Below are 26,478 nucleotides of genomic sequence, written 5' to 3' on the forward strand. Positions count from 1 at the left end.
TGTTTACCCGTGTGGCTTGTTGGCTCTAAAGAGCTGTCCTCCGCTAGGGATAATTAGAAGGAAAGCTTTTAGTTTCAAGACATCTTGTTGCTCTTAATCAGCTTAAAGCCAAGTAGACTAAACATATGTAGACATGGGTAATTTACTAAAATAATTCTTGCTACGTTATAACACCATCCTGTTGGTGTCATACACACTCTCGGTCTGTGAACATATCACCAGACTGTTGTTGGTTCGCTGCATTATCTCAGTGTGCAAACTTGTTTGCTGTCACATCTAGAGTTAATAGATAACCCACTGTATGAAAACGTACTTAAAGTATTTTTTTTCTTTGCTTTAATGTGACTGTTGGCAGACAGTTACGAGACGGTCTTTATCAAAGTTTGTGGCACATGTCGTGGGTGTGCCTGTGTGCTTTTATAGTGCGTCATACGCAGTGTGTGACTTACAAGATATAAATAGGCTGCGGGAGTTATTAAAGTCTCCCCACAAACAATCCCTCTCATTACAAAGGGCTGGAGATCAAGTTGCACTGATAACATTTGGCCTACTGGGAGTTTCACCAGCTCGGGGCCTCAGTTCAATGGATGGTTGGATAACTGGGTGGAGCTGCAGTTAAATCACTTTGAATTAAATCAAATCAAGATGCAAAAGGTATTTGCATCAGTGCCCTTATTATGGGAGAGGATATGATGAGTGTGCCTTACTAAAGAGAGAAATTAAAAGGGGAAAAAGGAGACGGTTGGTGTGCAGGACTTTCAGTCTGAACATGTCCTTCAATACAACAATACACAGATAGCCTTTTATAATCATTACTTTGAGGACAATGAAGTGAAATACGCTGCTGAAAGACTCAACGACTTGTTTAGGCAAGGCAAGTTTACTTAAGTAGCACCTTTCAAACACTACAATCCCTTAATGTACTTTACAGGATCAACTCCAAACTAAAAAATAATAGACAGAAATAATATTAACAATCATGATACAGCTACCTGATTCATTCAAAGCAGCAGTGAATAATCCTTATTTTAGCCTCTTTTTAAAAAAAAAAAATGGCTGAGGTTGGAGATGATCTGACCTCAGTGGGTACTTGGTTCCAGTTATGTGCAGATAAATGACCCTGTTTAGCTTCATTAAACAAGTCTTACGTAGGACCCAAGCCATTTAATTACTAATATAAACAGTGAGCAATACTTTGAATTCCGTATTTTACTGGAGGCCAGTACAGGGAGCTGATATCCTCTGTCTTCCTGTTTTTGTTAAAATTTGAGTCGCAGCATTCTGAACTAAACTAAACAGTCTAAAAGAAAAAGAGCAATGCATGAAATAAAGGCATGAATAAGCTTCTCTAGCTCTTGCTTGGCCACAGCTGTGTTTCTAAGATGCCAAAAAGCAGGATCATCCAGGATTATGGCAAACTTTTCGTGATATCCAACAAACAGTGAACGCTGCCTAAGCGAAAACCTGTAGTGATCCCGTATGTGTCAGGAGTATCGGAGCAGTTGAGACGCTTTTTTTTAAAAAAAAAAAAACGGGTCTCTGTGGCTTTTAAACCCCAAAACACGCTGCGCCAAAAATTTGTCCACCCCAAGGATCGGGTCCCCCGACACAAACAGAGTAACACAGTGAACGCTGTTAAGTGCCAGGAGGATTGCCAGGATTTATACATCGAGGAAACCAAACAACCTCTGGTGAAGCGGATGGCACAACACAGAAGAGCTACCTCGTCAGGCCAGGACTCTGCAGTCTATTTACACCTACAGGCCAGTGGACACTCTTTCAAGGATGAGGATGTACACATCCTGGACAGGGAGGAACGCTGGTTTGAGCGAAGAGTCAAGGAGGCCATTTATGTGAAAAGGGAAAGACCATCTCTGAATCGAGGAGGGGGCCTAAGGGTACATCTTTCGCCATCTTACAATGCTGTGATTGCAGCCAATCCCCAACTCTCTGTGAATGGTACTCATGGCCATTGATCAGTGGGTTTTAGTCAGTGGTTGCTGATCAATGGTCATGAGAATTTGCATAATTAAGATTAAGAAACTGACCTCCCAGCCCATTGTTCCTCAGTGGGCTGGTTTCAGTCATTATGCAAATGTACTGTTTATAAGATTGGGGGAAACCTGCAGTCAGCTGAGACTGAAGAAGGATGAGTGACAAAACGTTTCTCCCACAAAACGCTACGTCCAGATGAACAGAATCAACTTTTGGAAACAAACAGTGATGTTATTTAAAAAAAACAAACAGAAAGGGTTAGGATTAGGCATACGTTACTCAGTGTTGCACTTAATGAGGGACCGAGCACTCTTCTCCCAAGTCTGTTTACACGTCAACACTTTTTCTGGACACTTTAATGAGAGTGGCCTCTTAGAGGACAATTAACTAAGCGTAGTCTCTAGAATTATATTTGGCTATGTAATTAGAGATGGGACTGAGATGCTTTGAGCCTTCACACTTGATTAAACAGTGGTTACACAATCATTATCCCCCCCGAATACTTTATATAACCTGATACAAACCCACCAAAACATGAACCTTAACCTTTCTCTGCTTTAGATTCAGTTACACAAAGTCTTCCACTTTTACGAGGTATAGTAACTCACCCACCTTCCACAGAACTGATCTGCTGCCTCGATAATATCAACGTATTTCAAAAGTCGGCTCTTTTTGTTTTATTTAGATGCAGGAGAAGTTGTTGTCTGAAGGTCTGTAAGGCTGAGCAAAGCTGGCTGCTTTTAACAATATTAAAAATGAGATTTTTTGCAGATTAAACTGAAATGATGTAAGGGGATAATCTTCATATGAACCCCTAAAATGTTCTTGCACAACCACAACCTGCGTGGCAGATGTTTGATTAAATTGCCTGCTAAAGTTGACCGATTTTTAAAAACTAAATAAATAGAAGAGTTCATTTGTTCAGTCGCAGCGTATTTCTCCTGCCATCGGCAGGTATTCAGTTACCTGAGAGTAGAGATGTTTTTAGATTCACATTTGTCACATTTTCAGTTATTCTTGATATATGTAGCTGAAAATTAGGGACATTAGTTTGATTTACCACAAATGTGTATGTATATGAGTTATGTCTCTCCAACTGTGACCACACAACCGCTGTTGGTGAGCTGAACTTGTCTCTGCAGGCTGTTTAAACATAAACCCAGAGACCTGCTGCACTGGTCTCTGCTCCTGCTGCCACACCTGAGCCCAACTGTCATAACCGTAAATGTTGTGACACACACACACACGTGCACACAGACACACTCACAATGAATCCCCAGGGTGCTCTTGGGGCATGTTAACATGCATTTCGACTCTGTTTTTCTCTTTTCACCAGCCACGCACCCTCAGTCTCCCTCGGGTGCTTTAAAACACAAATGTGACGTACTTTCTACCCACATTGCTCACACAGTCAGTTCACGTGGCTTTTTCACACACGCGCGCACACTGTGGCAATCACACATATTGTAACGTGCAGGTGTGGCTTGCTCGTGGTCAACTCTTAGTCATGCTGTGCTTAAAGAGCAAACCTGACATGTTTTCTAAAGAACTAAAAGTCACTGCAACAGAAAAATGAATATTTACTCTCGAGCTAGTTTGTCTGACATCTGTGACTGCCGTTGGTTAGATTTTATTGGAACAGTTCACTGGACCACAACACAGGCACTGTGACAAATTGTTTAATGGTATTGATCGTATAAACTGGTGAAAAACAACAGATTGAATAGAAGACAAAGGAGATCAGCATGTTTGTTTTTTGATGAAAATAACTTTTCTGTTGGTCCAGATGTTCTATACTCCCCATATGGAAAAGAAATAGTAAAAACTTATATGATTTACTCATGAAAGTGGCCACTTCCTCATTACTTTCATATATTGTTTTAGTAAGTATCCAAAACATACAAGTTTCATCATATAATTTTTCAAGGGATCTTATATCTGTTTTCACTCTTGTATGCTTTTCATACAAGTTTCACCCAAGACAGATACAAACTTTATACGATTTATATATATCTTTTCCATATGGGCTTCAGAGCTGCATAATAACTGTGCTAATAACTGAAGATTAGGGTGCTAACATCATGAACTAATGTGGTAAAGAGACAGCTTATTTGTCCCATATTAGCTTCTCTTTATTGGCTCCCTGTTCAATCCAGCCTTCCAATTTAAAATCCTTCTCCTCACATACAAAGTCTTGGATAATTAGGCAAAATCTTAAAGACCTCATTGTACCATATCATCCCATTAGAGCACGTTGCTCCTGAATCCTCCCTTAGTTATGCTGCAATCAGTCTGGGCTCCTGGGGACTTCCCATGATGAGTGTTTCTTCTTCGCTCGCTTTTTTCACTCCCTATGTGTTTATACACCACTCTGCATTTAATCATTATTTATTATTAATCTCTGGTTCTGTTCCACAGCATGTCTTTGTCCTGTTGTCCTCTCCACACCCCCAACTGGCCACAGCAGATGGCCGTCCCTCCCTGAGTCTGGTTTCTTCCGGTTAAAAGGGAGTTTTTCCTTCCCACTGTCGCCAGATGCTTGTTCATAGGGGGGTCATCTGATTGTTGGAGTTTTCACTATATTATTTTGTGGTTTTACCTGACAATATAAAGCGTCTTGAGGCGACTGTTTTTGTGATTTGGTGCTATATAAAATGTATACTGAATTGAATCGAACTTGAAATTAGCAGACTCTTTGTAACTGAACAACACTCTGCAGTCACAATAATGACTACCAAACTTTATGTCCTTGGGGGCATTTCATTTCAGTGGTTTGGAAATACCTGTTCTGAAATTCTTAAATCTTGTCAAAGACAAATACCAACCACATTAACATAAATTAAACTCAAACTAAGACTGAAACTAATTAAAACACTAAAGTAAAACTGTAACTCATTCTGGGAAACTGGAAACAAAAAAAAATGAAAACTAATGAAAAATGCCAACCTTTAAAAACTCTGCTCCAGACTCAGGAAGCTGTTACATTATAGAAAAGGCATCGTGTGACACTAGAAGGAACGAACTGTCCCCACAGGAAGCAATAGATTAAAAATCCCCCCCCTTTGAAGGTATGATGCTTCGCCTCTACGTCTGTACCATTGGACTGCTCACAACGTAATAATAAAAATGTCAAAAAAAAAAAAAGAGATTTATAAATATCATTTGATGTACAGAATCTGTTGGGTCTGTGTTTCCACAAGCCCCGCTAATTCTAGAGACTTATTCATCATGAAGAAAACAAGACAGTCGATCGATCGATTATTTGCGCAAGGGAGGCCTCGTCTGTGTCCACCACGAAAATGACCCCCAGATCTGACTTCCTCCTGCTACCTTTTATTGAGAGACAGTTCACACAAAACACGTCAGAACAAAGCCACGCCCCCTTGGTTCTAAGACAAAGCATTTTATGTATATGTGTGAACTTCTGTAAGAGTGTGTGTGTGTGTGTGTGTGTGTCAGACCTCCTGCTGACCAAAGGGTCGTAAACGCAGGAAGCCTACATCAAAAGAAGCAGATCTTCCAGATAGGATGTATCTACAATAAAACCTCCCCCAGCACAGAGTGGTTGGAGAGGTGGTCAGGATCAAAGGAATGGCTTTGATCCTACTGCTTGAACCAAGACTGTACAAATTTAAGAAACACAATGGCAACATTCAACAATTAGACTTAACAGAATCAAAATTGTTTTTAACCTCCTAAGACACGAACTCTTCCATGGCATGCATTTTTAATTTCTCTTTGCACCCGATGAATGTAAAAACAACATGGAATATATATATCCATATATATATTTGGACGCCAGGTCCTAGGAGGTTAAATTTGTTTAATGTAACTTTTAGTACATTTGACAGTAAAGACTCTGCCATCATCTTTAATCCCGTACCGTTTACCACCTTATAATGTACAGTCACCTGGACTGAGTGAATGGGTATTGGTGTTCAAAGTTAAGTTCACTGTAACCTCTTTTTGTCCATCAATCAAGAATTAATTCAATGACTCTGAAGAAATGTCAGGATAAAAATTTAATTATTAAGTTCTCACATTTTACATCCAAAGGTCTGGACAGTCTTTCATTGTAGCTGCATCTTGCCTGGCGGGTAAAAGAAAACAGTCAATGAGATACATTTAGTTTCTTTTTCCATCCATCAATTTACTTCTGCTTATCCAATTTAGGGTTGAGGGGGCGACGGAGCCTATCCCAGCTACCACATGACGAGAGGTGGGGTGCACAGTGGACAGGTCACCAGTCTGTCACGGGGCTAGCTTCTTTCAAATCAGAGTTACTCTTTTTAAAAGTGTTTCGTGTTCCTCTCTCTTCAGCAACAAACGGCCAATTTCAACTTCTTTAACACTTTTGTTCACAATCTGCCATTTTCGTCTTCCATTTAAATACACACACACAAGTCTCACAAGCTAGCCTGACACTGGAGTTGCAGTTTTATGATTTATTCATGTATTAACTCCTTCAGTGGCTTTATTTCAGTGTACAACACTGACCTCAAGCTTCACATCTAGCGAAATTTAAATGCTGGCTGCATACTGTTGTTTGACAGAGCTGTGAACCCCGGTCTCCCTCTTGTTCTTGTCTTTACTCGCAGCAAGTCTTCCCTCCCTCGCTGTTTCCATCTCTGGCTATGACGCTCCCTCCTGCTTCCCATCACATACAGCGTTATTTGCCTTTGGACTGCAGGATGCCTGGAGGCCCAAATAAGAAATGTTTCTTTAAAAAGACCCTCACTTGAAATACACCAGGGAGATTATTTCGATTTCAGAAATGGTTTAAAACATGTAGAATATTTAAAAAAATAAAAACTACAGTGCCTCCCTCACTGATTGTTTTTGATCTTTGGGAGGATGATTTAATGTTCAGCCCTGCACTCTATATATCAGACTGCTGTACTCTGCCCAAAGTGCTCTCAATGAACTCTTCTCCACCCATGAACACAGGCTCTCATCCTCCTCCTTCCCCTCATGTGTCTGATGTCTGTGCATTTGGCAGCCAGTCTGGCCTCCCAGCATGCTCTCACATGCTCTTTTATCTATTATTCGCCTCTGGCTCTGAGGGCCAACCATCCTCCCTTGCTCCTCCACCTGCTTCTTTATCACTTTTTGGCTGACCATCTCTCTTCCCCTCTCCTCCCTTTCCTTCTGTCTCTTACTCTCTTGCTGTCCACCTCCTTCAGCCTGTCTGTCTGTCTCTCTCTCTCTGCTTGGAGGCTTTTTTGGCCTTTTTGTCTGTCTCGTGGGGAAGGGTGGTCTCTGTCTTTTTTTCTTTTCCCCCTCCAGTCTCATCCTTCCCTCTGCTTTCAGAAAATTAGATGAAAAGAAGTGTCACCAAGGGAGACTGGAACAAAATGGGAAGCTCATAGAGTTCACTATATACTGAAATTTAATTTTCTGCCGTGTTGTGTTAAGTATCAACCAGAAAGGACTGGCTGCTCCCTTCAGGGTTTGTCACAGCAGAGCATCTGCCTCCATCTCACCCCATCTCTAGCATCCTCCTTTGTCACACTAACCCTCTTCATGACCTCCTTCACTACATCCATGAGCCTCCTGTGTGGTCTTCCTCTTTTCCCCCTGCCTGGCATCAGTAGTCAACATCCTTTGTCCCTCCTCTGTTCAGTGTCCAAACCATCTCAGCCTGAGCTGTCCCAATTATTTAGTCATGTCTAATCTTGTCCATTCTGCCATTCCTAGTAAACATCTTCAGCTCGGCCTCCTGTGTTTTTTATCTTCAAACAGTAGTACACCACCACCTCTCCATCTCCAGCCTCTCTTCCACCTCCTCCTTACTATCACTATACAGGGAGTGCAGAATTATTAGGCAAATGAGTATTTTGTCCACATCATCCTCTTCATGCATGTTGTCTTACTCCAAGCTGTATAGGCTCGAAAGCCTACTACCAATTAAGCATATTAGGTGATGTGCATCTCTGTAATGAGAAGGGGTGTGGTCTAATGACATCAACACCCTATATCAGGTGTGCATAATTATTAGGCAACGTCCTTTCCTTTGGCAAAATGGGTCAAAAGAAGGACTTGACAGGCTCAGAAAAGTCAAAAATAGTGAGATATCTTGCAGAGGGATGCAGCAGTCTCAAAATTGCAAAGCTTCTGAAGCGTGATCATCGAACAATCAAGCGTTTCATTCAAAATAGTCAACAGGGTCGCAAGAAGCGTGTGGAAAAACCAAGGCGCAAAATAACTGCCCATGAACTGAGAAAAGTCAAGCGTGCAGCTGCCAAGATGCCACTTGCCACCAGTTTGGCCATATTTCAGAGCTGCAACATTACTGGAGTGCCCAAAAGCACAAGGTGTGCAATACTCAGAGACATGGCCAAGGTAAGAAAGGCTGAAAGACGACCACCACTGAACAAGACACACAAGCTGAAACATCAAGACTGGGCCAAGAATTATCTCAAGACTGGTTTTTCTAAGGTTTTATGGACTGATGAAATGAGAGTGAGTCTTGATGGGCCAGATGGATGGGCCCGTGGCTGGATTGGTAAAGGGCAGAGAGCTCCAGTCCGACTCAGACGCCAGCAAGGTGGAGGTGGAGTACTGGTTTGGGCTGGTATCATCAAAGATGAGCTTGTGGGGCCTTTTCGGGTTGAGGATGGAGTCAAGCTCGACTCCCAGTCCTACTGCCAGTTTCTGGAAGACACCTTCTTCAAGCAGTGGTACAGGAAGAAGTCTGCATCCTTCAAGAAAAACATGATTTTCATGCAGGACAATGCTCCATCACATGCGTCCAAGTACTCCACAGCGTGGCTGGCAAGAAAAGGTATAAAAGAAGACAAACTAATGACATGGCCTCCTTGTTCACCTGATCTGAACCCCATTGAGAACCTGTGGTCCATCATCAAATGTGAGATTTACAAGGAGGGAAAACAGTACACCTCTCTGAACAGTGTCTGGGAGGCTGTGGTTGCTGCTGCACGCAATGTTGATGGTGAACAGATCAAAACACTGACAGAATCCATGGATGGCAGGCTTTTGAGTGTCCTTGCAAAGAAAGGTGGCTATATTGGTCGCTGATTTGTTTTTGTTTTGTTTTTGAATGTCAGAAATGTATATTTGTGAATGTGGAGATGTTATATTGGTTTCACTGGTAAAAATAAATAATTGAAATGGGTATATATTTGTTTTTTGTTAAGTTGCCTAATAATTATGCACAGTAATAGTCACCTGCACACACAGATATCCCCCTAAAATAGCTAAAACTAAAAACAAACTAAAAACTACTTCCAAAAACATTCAGCTTTGATATTAATGAGTTTTTTGGGTTCATTGAGAACATGGTTGTTGTTCAATAATAAAATCATTCCTCAGAAATACAACTTGCCTAATAATTCTGCACTCCCTGTAGATTACAGCACAAGCACAAGGAGAACATACAAACACCACACAGGAGAGCCTTACACCCTGTAAGGAAAGTTTTAAGCCTAATCTTCAATACATGCATGACCTTTTAGCTGTGAAGCAGCAGTCCAAACCACAAACTAGAAGAATAGTCCTGCATTTATTCAGGCTTAAATAAAGCCTGAATAAAGCTTTGTTTATTTGTCATTTTGTCTGAACTCTAGAGAAGATTAGCTTCTGCTAATATTCTGTCAACACCAGTTATGTGAATAAAAAAATATTGTACTTTGAAATAAATGGAACTGGAGCAGTTTACAGCCACTCTGGAATGTCTGGAATGTCGAAACAGTAAGGCTGCGAATACAAACAGCCAAAGTGAGTTTCCTCTGTAGAGTTGCTGGGCTTTACTGTAGCATTAGAGATGGAGCACGAACACCCGGAGAACCGCTGCTCCTGCATGTAGGAACGAGCCAGTTGAAGTGGTTTGGGCATCTGGTTAGGACGTGTCACAGGCACCTCCCTTTGGAGGTTTTCAGTGCACGCCCGGGGTTAGACCCAGAATCTGCTGGAGAGACTGTGCATCCCATCTGGCCTGGGAATGCCTCAGGAGGACCTGGAAGGTGTGGATGGGGAGAAGGATGCATGGATGGTTAGTTAGTTCACTTCACTGTTTTTTAAGTAGATCAACTCAGTTAAACTGGAAGAATCTAGAAGTGCTTTGTCTGCTCTGTAAAGAAGTGCTATCTAAAAACCAGTGAAGTAAGAATATGTCTTTAAATATTAATAGGATACCCCTATAACTAAATCAATCTCTGTGCTGTTAAATGACAAATGATGGTAAAAGAATATTAGACACTGGTCCTGCTTTTATTCTTCCAGTACTGATCAGTATCTGCCGCTACTGTCTGAAACAGTCCTCACAGTTCAGTTTTTGACAGCACCTCTAATTTAAAAGATTTTCTGTGTGGTCCATGTGCTGCTATCTGACATAAAAAATGACAAATGAAGACTGATTAGGTTCAGAGGAACTGAAGTTAAACAAGTTATAGCGTGGTAGCTTTATCGCTCTGCTGCTATTCGACTCGTCCGCTACCTTTCCTTTCATCCTTTCCTCTCTCCTCCCCTTCTTTCCTGCCAGGTTGGCTGTTGTCATCACTCAGGCATCTCAGAAATGCCTCCAGATGTTTTCTTTGACTCACACATACACACTTGCAGTCTGCTGGACACATTTCCTTTGGCGTGCTGCTCATAAGCAAAGTGAAGCATACATTGTTTTGACTTCAGGTGGAAGTTTGCATGTAACCTTTGGCCTCAAATCCCCGTGTAGTCAACACATCCGGGAATGCTTCTTCTCTGCTGTTTTTCATGCTTTTTATGCGTGACAAAACTAAACTGGCAACACATTAGTGCTACATAGCAAGTCAGGCCTGCAGAACCATTTCAGTCCCTTCACTTCAGAATTAACACACACACACACACACACACACACACACACACACACACACACACACACACACACACACACGCTGAAAGACACATGAAGTGCAGTGATATCAGTTTAGTTTGTGCAGCTCTGCAGTGCTGTTTTTCCTTGAAGCTCATCTCAGACAATACCCCAGACCTGTCAAAGCAATTACCGAGACATCTCTACAAGAGCTGCCTACACACACACACAAACACACACACACACACACACACACACACACACTTTCAGATATGTGCTACCACTTTATTACTCTGTGACGAATGTTTAGTGTTATCAGCAGCATCTGCGTTACATTTTTTTTTTCTGTCTCTCAACCACTGAAACTGAAAAAGTACATTAAGAAGTCCACAAGATTTGATCTTGCTGCTGTTGACCTGCATTAGTGCTTCAGCAGGCTGCACTGGGTGATGCACGGCTGGGAGGACTTGGTAGTTTCAGTTCTTGGTTTATAAATATGTAAATACGCTTTTGTCTGCTTTTTACTTTGTCCTGCAATCGTAACTACAGAGTTGAGCTCAGACATGATACTGGTCAGTCTGACATGAGCTTTAAATTCATCGTCTTATTAAACCTACACATGGGCGTACTGTTTACCTTTTTGTCCACTGATGGTGTCACAGTTAATATTTGTACAACTGAAAGTGGAAGGTTGGTCTGTTTGTCCACCCTACAGTCCTACTAAGTACATCCCATGATTCAGTAGCTCCTGGAACCACATTTAGCGTCAATAACTTGAAGTAATTGTTTTATGTATGACTTTCTGAGTCTCTAACATCACTGGGGGGGATTTTTTTCCCACTCTTACAATCTTGTTTGTGTTTATTGTGGTTTGCGGTCAGTCGAGTTGAGGTCTAGACTTGGGTCATTGTAGCATCTTCATTCTTTTCTTTTTCAGCCAGTCTGTTGTAGATTTGTTGTGCGACCCAATTTTAGGGAAGCTTCAGCTGACAGACGCATGACCTCACATTTAAGTCTAGAATACTTTGGTACAGAGAGGAGTTCACGGTCGGTTTCTTCTGTCTTTTGATTTGTTCACATGCAATATCGCAACCCTAAGCTGTGCTGCCATGTTCTTTTTAGAGAGAAACAGCTTTATCCTTCCGGAAATGTCAAACTTTTTCAGTCTTTTTCTAATAATAATGAACTGGGATGTTCACTACTTGGATGAATGTGAGATTGGGTTAACACAGACCACCACCATCAGAGCTGGTCACACTTGCTGATGATCAGTTAATCAGTTGCATTTGATTAGCAGCACCTGGCTGTTACTTGCCCTCATATGTCCTAAGCAGTAAGGGTATACTTCGTTTGTATAATTTTGAATTTATTTTGTTTTATGTGTTTTGTTTTTTAAAGTTGTGTCATTCTAATGTGTGCTTATGCACATGTGTGCCTGTCACTTAAAAATAGATGTTAAACCTCAGATGACTTCCTAGTTAAGTAAAGGTTAAATTGTCACATGACTCTATGTTTCCAATGACTGTACTTCCTTCCAAAGTGCAACCGATTGGATTTAAGTAACATTAGATTTTTTTTCAGAACTTTCCAGGAAGTTCTGCGATTTCACTAACTTTTCCCCAAACCCCCTGTTTTGTTTTGTCTCTATGGAAAAGTAAAGTCAAACAGAACTGCCCACCGTCAGCAGCACTAACCGTGTTCTCCATTGTAATTATTACAAAAATAACTAGAATAAACATCTGGGAGAATCTCAACAATCGTAGACTTTGGACGCATACATTTTTCACCAAAGTTGAAATATTTGTATGGATTTAGCTCCGTTCATGTCAACTTCACTTTTCATTTGGCCTGAAGACGCCATCAGGGAGCTTTTTATTTAAACGCTGTAGTTGACATTCACTCTGTTCTTTTGCTTGTTGTAATTTAAAAACTCTGCACGCCCACTCAGGTAGCGGTATTTCTCTGACTGAGAGAGCGATTTTCCTCGGTTTTCTGGTGCTTACATAGTTTCATGTAAAAGAGTTCACATGTACTATGTATAACTTTTAAAATGGGTCTTTCTTTCTCCTACTCCTCTTCCTTGCACACAGACAGGTCTATGAGCGCAATCTGGTTTTATGAGAAGCTGAACATTTCAGGTAAAGCCCCTCTGTGCTCAGTCAGTCATGTTGGCATGTTGTAAGGTCAGCTATTCTACTTATGTATTGTCGCTAGACAGCTGCCGACCTTCTTCACTGACTCAGCGGGGATTGGACAGTGATTGACAGGTGTGGTCTGCTCAATAAGTACCTCTGGAGCAGAAGGTGATTGACAGGAGACCTGCTGTGCTGAGGATCTCCCAGCCCCCCAGCTGATGAAGGGGATTAATGCAGCAGCTATCCTCTAAAGACTAACCGTCTGAATAGCTGCTTCTTTCTTGCCTTCGCCTCCTTTTCTCTCCTTCTCGGTTCCTGGAATGGTTTTGTGATTATGGAAGCAAGTTCAAGGAGGGAAAAGGTCTGTGTTTACATTCCCACCTGGCGATATTTGTCATGTAAACGTCCAGCTCTGTTTACTGAAGTCTTTTTATGATTGATTCATCTTTAACCTTTGTCTCTAAACATTTGTGGCTCCGTGGCTTTCAGCCATTTTTCATTAACATTTATTTTTACCTGTTGCTTCTCTCGCTGCAAAGATCTGGTTTTCGTTGGGCTACACTTCTTTCAGTTTGCCTATAAATTATTAGAAAATGACGAGAAACAGTGTCTCGAAGGATGCATCTATTTTTGAGTCATCAAAAGACTAATAAATGTATTTTCCATCACCGACTCAAAGAAGATCCTAGTAATTCTAATCATTTTCAACTATCGACTATTCTTTGACGTGATACATTATCAGATCATAGGATCAGTGTTATTGTTTTATAACTGCTATCTGCATTTGAATCACAGTGATCACAAGTAAAGAAGTTATGCTTGTTGTAAGGATGTCAGCTTTCTTCGAAGTTTTAGCTTTTCCATCAGGAAATCACAGTTGAGTCTCTGATGGATCGATGTTAAGTTAGTTTCACTTTTAATGGGGTGATCGTGGCTCAAGAGTTGGCAGTTCGTCTTGTAATCGGAAGGTTACCGGTTCGAGCCCCGGCTCCGACAGTCTCGATCGTTGTGTCCTTGCCTACTGGTGGTCGTCAGAGTCCCCGGTGGCGCCAGTGTCCGGCAGCTTCACCTCTGTCAGTGCCCCAGGGCAGCTGTGGCTACAGTGTAGCTTGCCATCACCAGTGTGTGAATGTGTGTGTGAATGGGTGGATGACCGAATGTAGTGTAAAGCGCTTTGGGGTCCTTACGGACTAAGTAAAGCGCTATACAAATACAGGCCCTTTACCATTTAAAATTTCCCTTGCAGTATATATCTCACACTTCATTAATAACCTGTATAAGTTCAATAATAACCAATATAAGGTCATTAATAACTAGTAACAGTGTGCTGTGCATATTGTGCAAGGTGTTTATTTAATCTGATTACTCACTGCCGTTGTGGGGCTCTCTTGAACGTTCAACTTAAAACAAAATAATTTTGTGTTTACTTTGTATAAGATGTTCAGTTTTTGCATGTGTGAAAGTTATAAATGAAAGCAAAAAGAATGGGGGTCTAAAGGGGGGGGGGGTTACGAATCCTTTTTTTTTTCTTGGACGTTTTGCACCTGCTGTTGGACACGTAACAGGTAATGTATCTGTGTAGTGGCTTTGTTTGTGTCTGCTGTAGGATATCAGTAGTAATCCAGGTGAGAATCCAGGACTCCACCCAAAAGTTTGCATAACAAAGCAGCTTACTGACGTGTCAGGGAAATGAGGAAAAGACATAAGGAAAGATTTGAAACTGGGAGCCACCGTTTGACCTGCACGTTTCACTACTGCAAATACCTGAAGAAGGTTTCCTTTTGCTCTGAAACTGGTCAGCTCTGTCTGCTCTGAGTCTGTTTGTTCCAGCAGAGGTTTTGAGTAAGCAGCTAAAGAAAGTAAAACCAAGTAAACATTGCAGATAAAGAGGTGGATGGAAGGAAAATGGATACCTGGATATGGGTAAGGCAGTAAGACTTGACTTTGCATGTCCAGCATTGAGTGTATATGAAAACATTAGCACCTGTTGTTTTGAGTGTAAGCCGACAAATTTCAGGTTTGGACAGAGCACATTTTAGAAAAGGTCAGCCTCATTTTGACTTGTGTGTCTTGATAAATGTTCTGTTTTATGTGTTTCTGGACACAGTTGTTCTAATATGTCTAGAAACACATAATGTGCCCATAGACACAAGAGATAAGATTTAAAATCTCTCTGGGGCCAATTGGAGACGTTACTCTTTTAATTTAGGATTGTAGGTAGAGTAGTATTTGTCCAACACATTAAAAAGCATTTTTGATTGAAACATGGTTGATGCAGAGTCTACAGGAGGATGCGTAATAATCTCATAATGTTCTAGTTCATAGTAAGTCTGCTCTGAATGGTTATCTCGCTGTTGAGGCTTTATTTTCAGTCATTAAGAGTTTTCTTAAAGAGAGATACAGAATAATCCGTCTCTAATGGAAAGAGGCCATGAGTGTATTATTTTAGATGGGTTTACTAATTACCGTAGGAATCAGATCATGGTTTAAATACAATGGCTGCCACTTTTCTCAGTTGCTTGAGCGAAGTATCCCAGCTGAAGATTCTCCACAAACAATGCTCTGGAAAAAATGTTGCCCCTTTCTGGATTTCAGTCTTACACATGTCAAAGATAATGTTGTTTTCATTTATTAAGCTGAAAAAGCTATCCAAACCTACCTGGCCCTAAATGAAAAAGTAATTGCCCTCCCTAAACGTAATAACTGGTTGTGCCATCTTTGGTCACAAGATCTGCAATCAGGTGTTTGTGGTAACTGGCAATGCTTCTTTCAAAATGCTATGCAGGAATTTTGGCCCATTCTTCTTTGCAGAATTGTTCAAATTTAGCCTCATTGGAAGGTTTTCAAGCTTGAACAGTCCGTTTAAGGTCATGCCAAATCATCTGGACTGGACTAACCCACTCCAAAACCTTCTCAGCTTCTCTCTTTTTGTTTTTGGAGCTGCTGGTATGTTTTGGATAATTGTTCTGCTTCATAGCCCGAGTGAGCTTGAGCTTCAGGGTCATGAACTGATGGTCAAACCTTTTCTGGTAGAGACTGAAATTGATTGTTCCATCAATTACAATAAGTCGTCCTGAAGCAGCAAAGAAGCCCCAGAGGATCACATTACCATCACTGTGTTTGACTGTTCTCGTGGTTTTTTTTTTATGAAATGCTGTGTTAGTTTTATACCACATGTAACAGGACTAAAACACTTGGGAATTATTAAGATGGGTTTTTTCCCCTATTTTTTGGCAAAATTTGCAATGATCCCTTGTGTCCTTTTTAGTCAGCAGTGGTTTTCTCATTGGATCTTCCATGGATGCCTTTTTTTTTTTTAATTTTCTTATTATTCTTATTGGTGAATCATGAACTCTGACCTTAACTGAGACAAGTGAGGCCTGGAGTTCTTTAGATGTTGTTCCTGGTGACGTCCTGCATCACTTGTCGATGGAGTCATTTCCGTGGTCTGGGACGGTTCACCACTGTTCCAGGTTTTCTCCATTTGTGGCTAATGGCTTTCAACATGGTTCTAGCGCTGATGTAGTCAAGTTTTTTTGTTTTTTGTTATAAGACTTTACAAGTTAGCTGTAAAGTGAACGAGTGTGCAGTCATTTTGGGGAAAACTGGCTGCAGCTGACAGAGTTCAGTTTCCTCCACCAGTGCAAAATTGAAGTGGCCAGTAGGACGTGAGAACAATGGCCTTCAGATTCAGTGATGGCTTGCCATTTGAGCTAACACAAGACAACAAAGTGAGATTCTTAAATTGAAATACGTGTTTTTTGCCTTAAAGATCATTGATTTTTTTTGTATGAATTTCCTTTTTAAGGTGGCGGCGATGACACTAAACGATGTGGCACAAAACAAATTAGAGCCTGAAAACTTGGCCAGAAAGGTTGGAGATGATGAAGATAAAAGGGGGGATTGTACTGGAAGGCTTGGAAGTTGTGAATATAACAACCGGGACTTCCCATCTTTGCCCTCATTCTCATGATTATGCTTTTACATGAGCATTTATAAGTTGTGGGTCAGGCCACGCCGTCCCAATTATAGTCATTATGTTCTCCTATAGCATTTTTTTTTTTAGTCCTATTTTATTTAAGCTCCTCCTCCTAAATAAGATGTGTATCTAATGGAGCTGAAACAAAAAACCTCTATGCTAATCATTTCAATCAGTTCTGTAGCATAAAAAACATTTAGTGGTTCCAGCTTGCAAACATGCAAGGAGGAGGAATCTTTCGGGTTTGGAGTCCAAAGATAAAAAAGTTATTTAAAAGTCATGCTAGCTCTTTGGAATGCTATAATGGGCATTTTTCCATTGTTGTAAATGGAAATATCACTGTTATCATTTCCAGTTAGCCCTTTATTGGTGGTTTTTGTGTCAGAGGCATTTATTAATACTGTAATATAAACGCTAGAAAGATGGAGCAAAAAAAGCAACCTTGCCATTGCTCCAGATATATAAAGACCTGAGCCAGCAGCCACTTTGCTTTGCTGTCTACGAGCTACTGTGGTGAATACTTGACTGGCCCAGTTCTTGCACATTGTAGTTGCAGTGTGCGGTTGCTGATTCATTGCCGTTCTCTGCCCCCCGTCCTGCCTGCGTCTCTCAGCCGCCTCGGCGGTCTCTCTCTCCTCCCTCTCTTCCTGTCCCCTCGCCACTCTCTCTTTGTTTGCTCCGTCTGTCTCTCTGCCCCTCTTGGCCCATCGCTAACCACTTCTCTCTCCTTTTCTTTAGCGTGACTCCACATTTTGGCTGCTACTCTCACCAGTCTGTATTTTCTTTGACCTGAGCGAGCCATTTGAATATCGTTGATGCACTTCTTACTAAAATTTGCATGTTAATGACTTTTGATCTAAGGTCAAAACTGGCTATGCAAACCACCGTTTCCCTTCAACTGTTTTGTTTTTTTATTTCCATCTTTCTTCTTGTATGCTTTCCGTTTCTGGGCATCATACCACTCTCTGCTTATTAGTCCCACTCCCTGTCCTTGCCTCTGTTCCTTGCAGTCCATCAGCATGACAAGAATAGGAAATGGTGTTTCCTGAGATCCTGAGTTTCATCTTTTTAGTACAATAGTTCGAAATGACCCATATGCGAGTGGAATAGGTCTGCAGGAAATGACATACAAGTTACTGTAAATCCATTAGAGGAACCCCGTGCTGAATCATGGTTCTGCCATTGTTGTTTGTGTGTATGTGTGTGTGTTGCAGAAACATGATCTCTTCATCGCCCTCGTCCTGGAGTACATGGACTGTTAAGTCATGGTAGCAGCAATTTTACTTTGCAGCTTCAGTTCCAGCAGTTTGGTTCAGATGATAGATATGTGTGCTGTTTTGTTCAGTCATTGTTCACAAAACATGGATCCTGCTAATGGCATTTGCATTATCATGACTTTAATTAGCATAGATTAATAGGATAATATTAAAAATCTAAAGAAATATAAACATCACAGAGCTGCTAGTCTTAGGCACAAATACAATCCACTCTCTACACCCTCTCCTTACTCACTTTCACTCCTTTTAAATGTTTACTTCAAGGGTCGGCCACATTAACTGCTGGGTTATAAAACCCTCCAAAACAGAGAGTGCAGTGATGCAGGGTTACTAACCACACACCATGAAGGTGCACCATCTGTTTTGTGACTGATGTGGAGGAAACAGTAAACACTTACAGATATGACTTCTGCCTTCCCCTTTCTAGCCATGCAGCATGTGCAGTTCCCAAACATTATCGTGGTTATTGATCACATGAGGAATTCCTTTTTGCTTCTGTTGCTCACCACTGCGTTCTTGGTTTCAGCTGTTAGTGAAAAACGTTTGCATAAATGAAAGTGCGTGTCAGCAGAAACAAGGACTATGATTAGGCTTATATTTCTTTCTGTTTTGGTTCTTTAAGTTTTGTTCACCACATCTTTACCTTAATGGCTAATCCCTACACTTTCCTGACTGAACAGTAAAGGAAAGAAGAGGTGGCTGCGTGCTTTGAAGATGCATTTATTTGGATTTATTTTAGCTTCCTTTTATTTGGCTGAATTGCCTAGGAAGTTTGCACAGACTCCTCAACATCTGCTTCTTCAACAGTTAAAACTTTGTGGTGTAAAAGAATAACAATCACCCGTTGTATGGGATCCTGGTGCAACAATGTCTCAGTGAAAAAAATAGCACTCTGCAACAGTGGGAATAAAGAACTCCCTTTAACAGGAAGAGACTCATGTCGCTTTTTCCTTATTAATGGTGAACTGAGCTGCTCACTCAATATCAGTCTGGTCTTAATAAACCATCAGGCAATATCTGCTTTGCTCCTCAGTAACTACTCTTAGATTTGTGTATCACATTCTGTTACGCCGTGTATGTTTTTAGGAAACCATAGCTAGGCTCAGGACTAACAGAAGTAAATAAATTTGCTGCTAAGAGCAAAATGACTAATTACTAATATTTTTTTCCAAGACTTATCCATACACACATTCATTCTAACTTCACTTGTGGCTCCCATGTGCACAGAGATCCAAATGTAGCTAATGCTAAACAAGTACCACATAAACTAAGAGAAAGACTGAGGCCATTCTTCTTCTTAGACTGTGTATACAATATTTACATGGACGTAGCTTCTTGTTTTTAGCTTTTGATCATCATCATTTTTTACACTTGCACCTTAGCTCTCAGACTATAACTGCATGAGAGGCTAAGTTATGTTCATTCAGAAAGATGAATTGAAACACAGTATTGGTGCATTAACACAGGCATAGACACCTGCTAATGAGAGCACATGAATAGAAGGAGTTTACGCAACAATACTCAATCAATTATTTATCACATTATTGCAATGGAACTGCACATTTTTCAGTCCTAAAGGTTGCCACGTGGGTTTTCCCTTTAACAAAGCTAAGAGTAATAAGTTAACATACATGACTCGTGAAATGCTGCTCTTTTGGCCCTTATAAATAGTCATCATCTGTTGATTAAAATAGTTATGCGTTTCCTTGTTGAGTGTAGAGACTGAACCACTGGTGCTATCTCATACTTATATATATTTTTTATTTCTTTATGAAATGCTTCCTGAAGCGTATCGTTCTTCTTCCTCTTCTCTCTTCTTCCTCCTCTATTATTAGCCCATCTGTCCTTCCTCTATCACGACAGAACAGGCGTCCAGTCATTTTTTTCTTTTTTAAAAATGGCATTCTCACTTCTCATCATGTTTGCCAGGCCACTCTGAAAAGGGTGCGCTATGACCACCAGAGTACACCGATCCCACCCTCTACAATAACATCACGTTGTCAGCCTGAACTGGGCTGAGCTGTGTGGCCTTGCTCCCCAGGAGACATGTGGTCATGTTTCACTGGAACCTGACGTGGTGGGGTTTGGTTTTTTTTTTTGCTTGTTTTGAGTGTCTGTGTCTGTGCATTCAAAGTGAATATCTGTCCTCCTATTTTTGCCTGGCACCGCCTTTCCCTGACCTCTGTGTGGACACTCTCTCTGAACTGACTGGTCATTATCGCTCACTTGGAAAACTCCAGCCATTGTATCACACTGGAGAAAATATGCGTGTTGGAGAAAATGGGCAAGGCTCTTCCTCATGACAACTTAACACAGCGAAGACTTCTTTGAAGCGTCAAAATTTCCATGTTGCAGGGTTACCATTTGTCCAGAATATTAACAGACACCTAAAGTCTGCATAAGAATAGAATAGAAAGACTCTCAGAGCCATGTCTTTCCTCTGTGTGGACACTATCTCTGAACTGAGTGGTCGTTATCACTCAGTTGGAAAACTCCAGCTATTGTACTCACAGTGGAGTACATGCACACACCAAAAAAACCCTGCACTCTACCCCGATCCTGCCTTGTCCATCTCCGTCCAGCCCTAGGCTCCTCTGTGCTGCTCACACAGTCTGATTGAATTAACCTCGCTTGGTGCCGTTATCTATTGAATTAGCCCGTCATTGCTTCCCTGGACACTGCAGCTGTATGTTCCTCCCTGGGCTAGTTCACTAACAAGCTGCACGAGGTGAGTCATTCATGTCCCTTAGCTGTCGCCGTCTTTGCACTGCTACACAGGGGTCAGCAGATGGAAAGTGACGTTGTTTTTTGGACTGTATCGGCTTTATTTACGTCAGGTGAGAACAGCGTCAGTTTCACCGTGACCATTATGACTCACTTGGTGCTTCCTCTTTGTGCTGCCTACATATCTGTGTCAGATCGCATTATTCAGACATCTGAATGCTGCTGACATGTCTTTAGCAGATGTTGTGCTGGAAGGTAACAAGTGGCACATCCTGAAGCCTGCTGGTCTGAGGGTTGATTGTTTTAAGACTGAATATTTATTTCTTAAAAATAAGAACCAATTTCAGAGTAAAACCGGTAAAAAGTCATCCATACATTTATTTTCTGTTAGTATTGCAACTCTCTCTCCTCCCTGGTATGGACAAAAGTCAGTCGTTCGCCTCAAAACGGTTCAAAAAAGTTTTTACTGACAACATCACATCACCCCAGTCTAGTCGCTTCTCTCCGTTAACTTCCTTTGCGGAGTCTGGTGCTGCGAAGCAGGTCCAAAACATCTCCTGTGGACGCTACCATCCAAACATCACCTTCTTAAACACACACAGAAATAGAGACCCAAGTGAAATGAAGATAACATAATACCATAAATAAAAATTTTGAATTAAATTTCATATTTCATAGTGCAAATGATCTTAAGATTGCAAAACAATAGGATTTATTGCAGTTTTTGTGACAATATACAGTCCAGAAACTAGTTATTGCTATGAGTCCCTTTAATGTGAAAGAAAAGACAGAAAAAGTATGGCCATAGTTACACAACATTAAAGAATTCAACGCGTCACAAAAGCATTGAGCTAAGATACAGTCTAATGTAACCTTTGGAGAAACTACAACCAAACCTATAGACCAGATACAGTTTACATCAAAAAGAGGAAATTTGAGCTTTAGAGCTTCTACTTTAACATAATGACAATTGTATTTAAACAGTGTGCCTTAAAACTAAGCGCACAGTGAGAGGAAACTAAAGGTCACTGCTCTCCTAGTTTTGTGTTACTGAAAATGAGAAGATAGTGGTCGTTCTAATTTCTTAAAATTCTCTTCGTCACTGAACAATCTCTGCTCGGATCAGAAACTTGTTCAAGAAAACCAAAGCAGCCACCAGATGTCTTGCAGTCCAACACTTGTCTCTGCTGCCTTGTTATGTAGCCGCATTTTTAAGGAGGTACACATCAAAAGCAGCGCAGTGAATCAAGCTTTATTTGTAACAGGACTCCATTTTATTGGCATCTCTGCCCAAAATTGTGGATAACAGGAGAGTATATGCAAAGTAGGAGAACTTAAACAGCCTCCCTCTGGCTCAGTTACACAATCACTTCACCATCTCACTGATAATCACTTGATAGTGAGGAACAGCACAAACACAGCAATGCACGATTACTCAAACACTTCAGCCTTTTTTTAGCAACAGCAGATCGTCTGCTGGAAATAAAGCAAACGTTTAGTCTGGTTTTTTGTTTGTGTGTTTGTTTTTACAGCTGCAGGTGTGGATTACGTGTATATATGTATACAACGAGGTGGAGACGCAAATGTAGACGTGGAGGATTGTGTCGTGTTAAAGTGACGTCTTGGCATCAATGAGCTTTCTCCTCGTCTTCATCAGTCACTCTGGATTAAGAGGGGTCACAGCCTTAGAATAACAGCCGCCACCCAGAAGGCTCATATTTGCTCATAAAGACAAGAGTCTCTGCTTTAAAAAGTCAACATTTCCTTTCAAAGATGGTCGTTGGTGATATTAAGAGCAGCGCTGCGTGATTAGTGGTAAAGTTATAAATGTCTTTATTTTGGTTTACAGCCTTTAGGAGCCACAGAGACCCTTTTTACTTGCTGTTTTTAATGATATCGCATAGAACTCACAGATGTGACTGCTTTAACTTTTATTGTGCTTGAGGTGTTATGCAGTTATTTTTTAGATTGTATAGATTTATCCAACCACTTCACAAACACTCGGGATTATCATAGTGTGGCCTGCTAGTCTTTATTAGCCCTTGGTAATGTTTCATGTGGTCCTCAGGCATGACAAAGAAGAAAATGACATTGCTGTACATTTTAATAATCCACAGTTCATGTCAAGCAATGAAATGCCAGCACAGAATATCCTAACAGTGTATTTTTCTTCAGTTTTAACTTATTTTTATAAAAAATGAATCATAACAGACTAAAGCTTACTGACAAATGCAGTCAAAGTCCCTCTTTTCCAATTAAAGGAAGCAATTATATTAAATTTAGACAGAGATGAGTCAACTTTATGTGGACACACAGACAAATTGCAAAATCACAGATAATTAGTCCCGTCTGCACTCAGGTTCTCCCAATATGACAAAAAAAAAACCATTTTTACACGCTTCCCTAAATAGAAATCATAGAATCCAGTTAAAACACTTCATCGTTAGTCATCATGAAAGGCCCGTCACTGCTGACCTCATGACTTTGGTTGTTGTGATTGCTATCAGTGACTGCTTACAGAAGGGCACCTAATGAGCTGCATTCATTTTTGCTGTGGCAAAGTGATGTCAGCATGCTAATAGCATACTCTTGCCTTTCTGTATACTTGCATCCTGTTTTTCACTCACTCTGTTATAAGCTAGATGCTAATGATTTATTAAACAGGAAAGATTTTAAGTTTTAAAGAGTAATATGTCCACTTAGTTTGGATTGCTCCAACTAAGAAGTGAAAGGCAGTCCTACTCCTTGGTCTTATGCAGTTTTGATCACAGGTTTAAATATGAATGTCATGATCATTTTGTGCTTTTCTTTGATCTGTTCTTTTTCAGGTGCGGAATGATTGTACAGCATAGATCTTTAATAACTTAACTAAAAAATAAGTATTGGGTGCACAAGTTTGAATTTATCTTGCATTTTCTCTAATCCACACAGGGTCGAAACTATACATTCAGGCTCAAATACATTCGCGTACCTTCACTTATATTTGGTTAAATGACCCTTAGCAAGTAGTACCAAGACCAATCTCATTTGTTTGTGGCATAATTCTGGCTGAATATTTGACCACTTTTCCAGGCAGAACCAGTAGAATTCATTCAAACTCGTCCGACCTCCAGCCTGTTGGTTTCAACAGCTTTGGGAACGCCGTTCCAGGCGCTTAATGTTAGCCTGCTTTATCCATTCAAAACCAGTTTTGATGTGTTTGGGACCATTGTGGTGTTGGGACACCCAGCTATGTCCAAGTTTCAACTATCTAGATGTTGATTTGAGGTGAAGTTCTTCTCCATTCTTATCCCATTCACTTTGTGTGATGTGCCCCTAGAACCGCTGGCAGCAAAGCGGCCTCTGAGCATGATGCTACCACAACCATGCTTGATGGTTGGGACAGTGCTATTAGGTTTGAAAGTGTCACCTCTATTTCAAATATAGCTCTTGTCATTTTGGCCAAATAGCTCAATTCTTGTTGCATCCTTGACTACAAAACACCCTCTCAGTCCATGGTGATGGAAAACTGATTTCACTGTGCACAGTAACGTTGGTGTTGCAGCAGTTTCCAGTTCATGGCAGGCTTGGGCTTTGGGGGCTCCTAAGTGGTTCCTGAACATCCTTGCAGATCGTGGTTTCTTCCGGATCTTGGCAAAGTGGTGACACCTCTGAATAACTTACATACACTTGTTTGAACTGATGATCTTGGAATCTGCAATTGTTTAGAAAGGGCTCCAAGTTACTTTCTCAACTTGTGTAAATCTACAATTCTCCTTCTTAGATCTTTACTGAGTTTCTTGGACTTACATTTCAAACCTGTGCACCCAATTTTTTTCTTCGTTGTCAATGTCATTAAAGATGTATGCTGTACAATCATTCCACCCTGGAAAAAAGAGCAGTTCAAAGAAATCATTAAAATCCCCAAATTACCATGACATTCATTCCCATGATGAGTGTATATGATCTGAATTATACTGACACACATCCACTGATGAGTAATGGCGTGTTTTGTATACCAAAAATCGTCTGTTTCAAGGTTGTAATTTTCATAATTACATTCTCTTAAATGTGGTTGTAGTGGGTAAGCTATCAGCCAATCATCATGCAGCAGGAAACGAGTCATAGAATAACAGGACTCACAGCACTGTGGCCAAGCCTCAAAACTCAACAACAGCACGGGGGGACGATCAAAACTCGGCATGTTTTTGTTTCTTCTGAGACCACCGGGCTACAAATCACAGCTATTTGTCAGATAATCCTGTATCTCAAAACTGATATTGTACAACATGACACAGACTACTCACTCTTTGTCTTATAGTTTAAAGGATCATCAAGGTTTTTCCTGCCCTTTGGAAGTTTTTGCCAATAACCAAAGGAAAATCCCTTTCTCCTTCCTAATGCGGTCATAAAATCATTTACTAACTGGTTCTATTTATTAGAGTTTCAGCGTAATAGACATTTTGCTTGTCATGTGGTCAGACCTACAGGAAAATGCATCAATTTCTTCTAAATAAGGCTGATTATGAGTCAGCCATAGTTCTAATAATGTTGGAGTCCACCCACTGTAGCTTCTATAGCGATGTTATCATATTTTAAGAAGGCTTTCTATAAGCGATGGGGAATCACCACTGGGGTTTGTAGATGTCGAGCCCAAAGGAAATGGGAGGTCAAGCAGGCAGCAGTAATGCGTCCAAACCTTACTCTCTGGCTCTGATCCCATACTTAGAAAACGCATCCTTCCCCCTGTTTCCGCCCTTAAGATCATATCAACCATCAAATTAAGAGTGTTTAAAAAAAACATAGCTGTCACAAATTCACTTCTAGCCAGATCAGATTAAGCAGTGAACTTAATGGCTTTGTGTCACAGATACAATAATAATTGACTAAAGCTTTAACAGGGAGAATGCATTCTTTATGTGCTGAGCCGCGACCCTCTTCTGTGTCTCACTCGCCACTGACAGCAGCAAAATCGCAGAGGAAACAGGAAAGGCCTGAGCAGCTTGGTGTTGGGACGGATATCCTCTTTTGGAGGCGTTCCCCCTCCTCCCTCACTTAACTCTCCTTCTCTTTATCTCTTTTTATCGTTTTTCTCCCCTTAGCCCTTGTCGCACTCTGTGTGGCATTAACAGTTTGGCGGAGCTCAGAAGCGTACCGCAAGGTTTTTGCTCCTCTGTAGATTATTTGGGACGTCAAAATCCGAGGGAATTATGTGTTGGCATGGTGACGAGGAGGATGAGGACAGCTCTGAGGTGAAGTGTTGGCTTGTTTGTTTGATTTGTGAGTTCCTGTAATAGTGGCTGAGTGACTGTGATTTCGAGTAACCCGGAGTCTTTCTCTGCTGCCGGGTTCCTGATGACTTATTTTATAGTAAGCTGTAGCTCTGCTCGAGACCAGACAATATGTAAATAGCCTCCTAGTACAGAAGAAAAAGTTGTGGTGTGAGTGGAGTCCCTTCACGTTGTAGTACCTATATGTTGTTGTGCTGTTGTTTTTCATGTACTTTCAGACAATCGTTGGATTTCTCGCACAGAAGAGAGGGACTGGCTCGTGAGAAAGCTCTGAATGAATACAATGGCCAGT

At 40.9% G+C, this 26,478-nt stretch overlaps 1 protein-coding gene across 3 annotated transcripts in view; it reads left to right on the forward strand.

Moving 5' to 3' along the window:
* The window catches only part of pkn1a (protein kinase N1a), a 63,106-nt gene that overhangs the window by 12,410 nt on the left and 24,218 nt on the right, over positions 1-26,478 (forward strand). The window contains exon 1 of one of the 3 annotated variants that reach the window (XM_085277282.1): positions 9,927-10,006. The exons of 1 other annotated variant lie outside the window; for it this stretch is intronic. In XM_085277282.1, the coding sequence (XP_085133408.1) occupies positions 9,956-10,006 (51 nt within the window). In that variant the 5' untranslated portion in view covers positions 9,927-9,955. Of the gene's footprint in view, positions 1-9,926; positions 10,007-26,006; positions 26,148-26,478 lie in introns of those variants that run through there. One more of the 3 variants, XM_085277283.1, reaches the window with a different exon arrangement.

The sequence above is a fragment of the Mchenga conophoros genome, linkage group LG6, assembly GCF_057382185.1.
Source record: "Mchenga conophoros isolate Kocher_MC1m ecotype Shallow Benthic linkage group LG6, M_conophoros_male_GT1.1, whole genome shotgun sequence".
Classification (NCBI taxonomy): Eukaryota; Metazoa; Chordata; class Actinopteri; order Cichliformes; family Cichlidae; genus Mchenga; species Mchenga conophoros.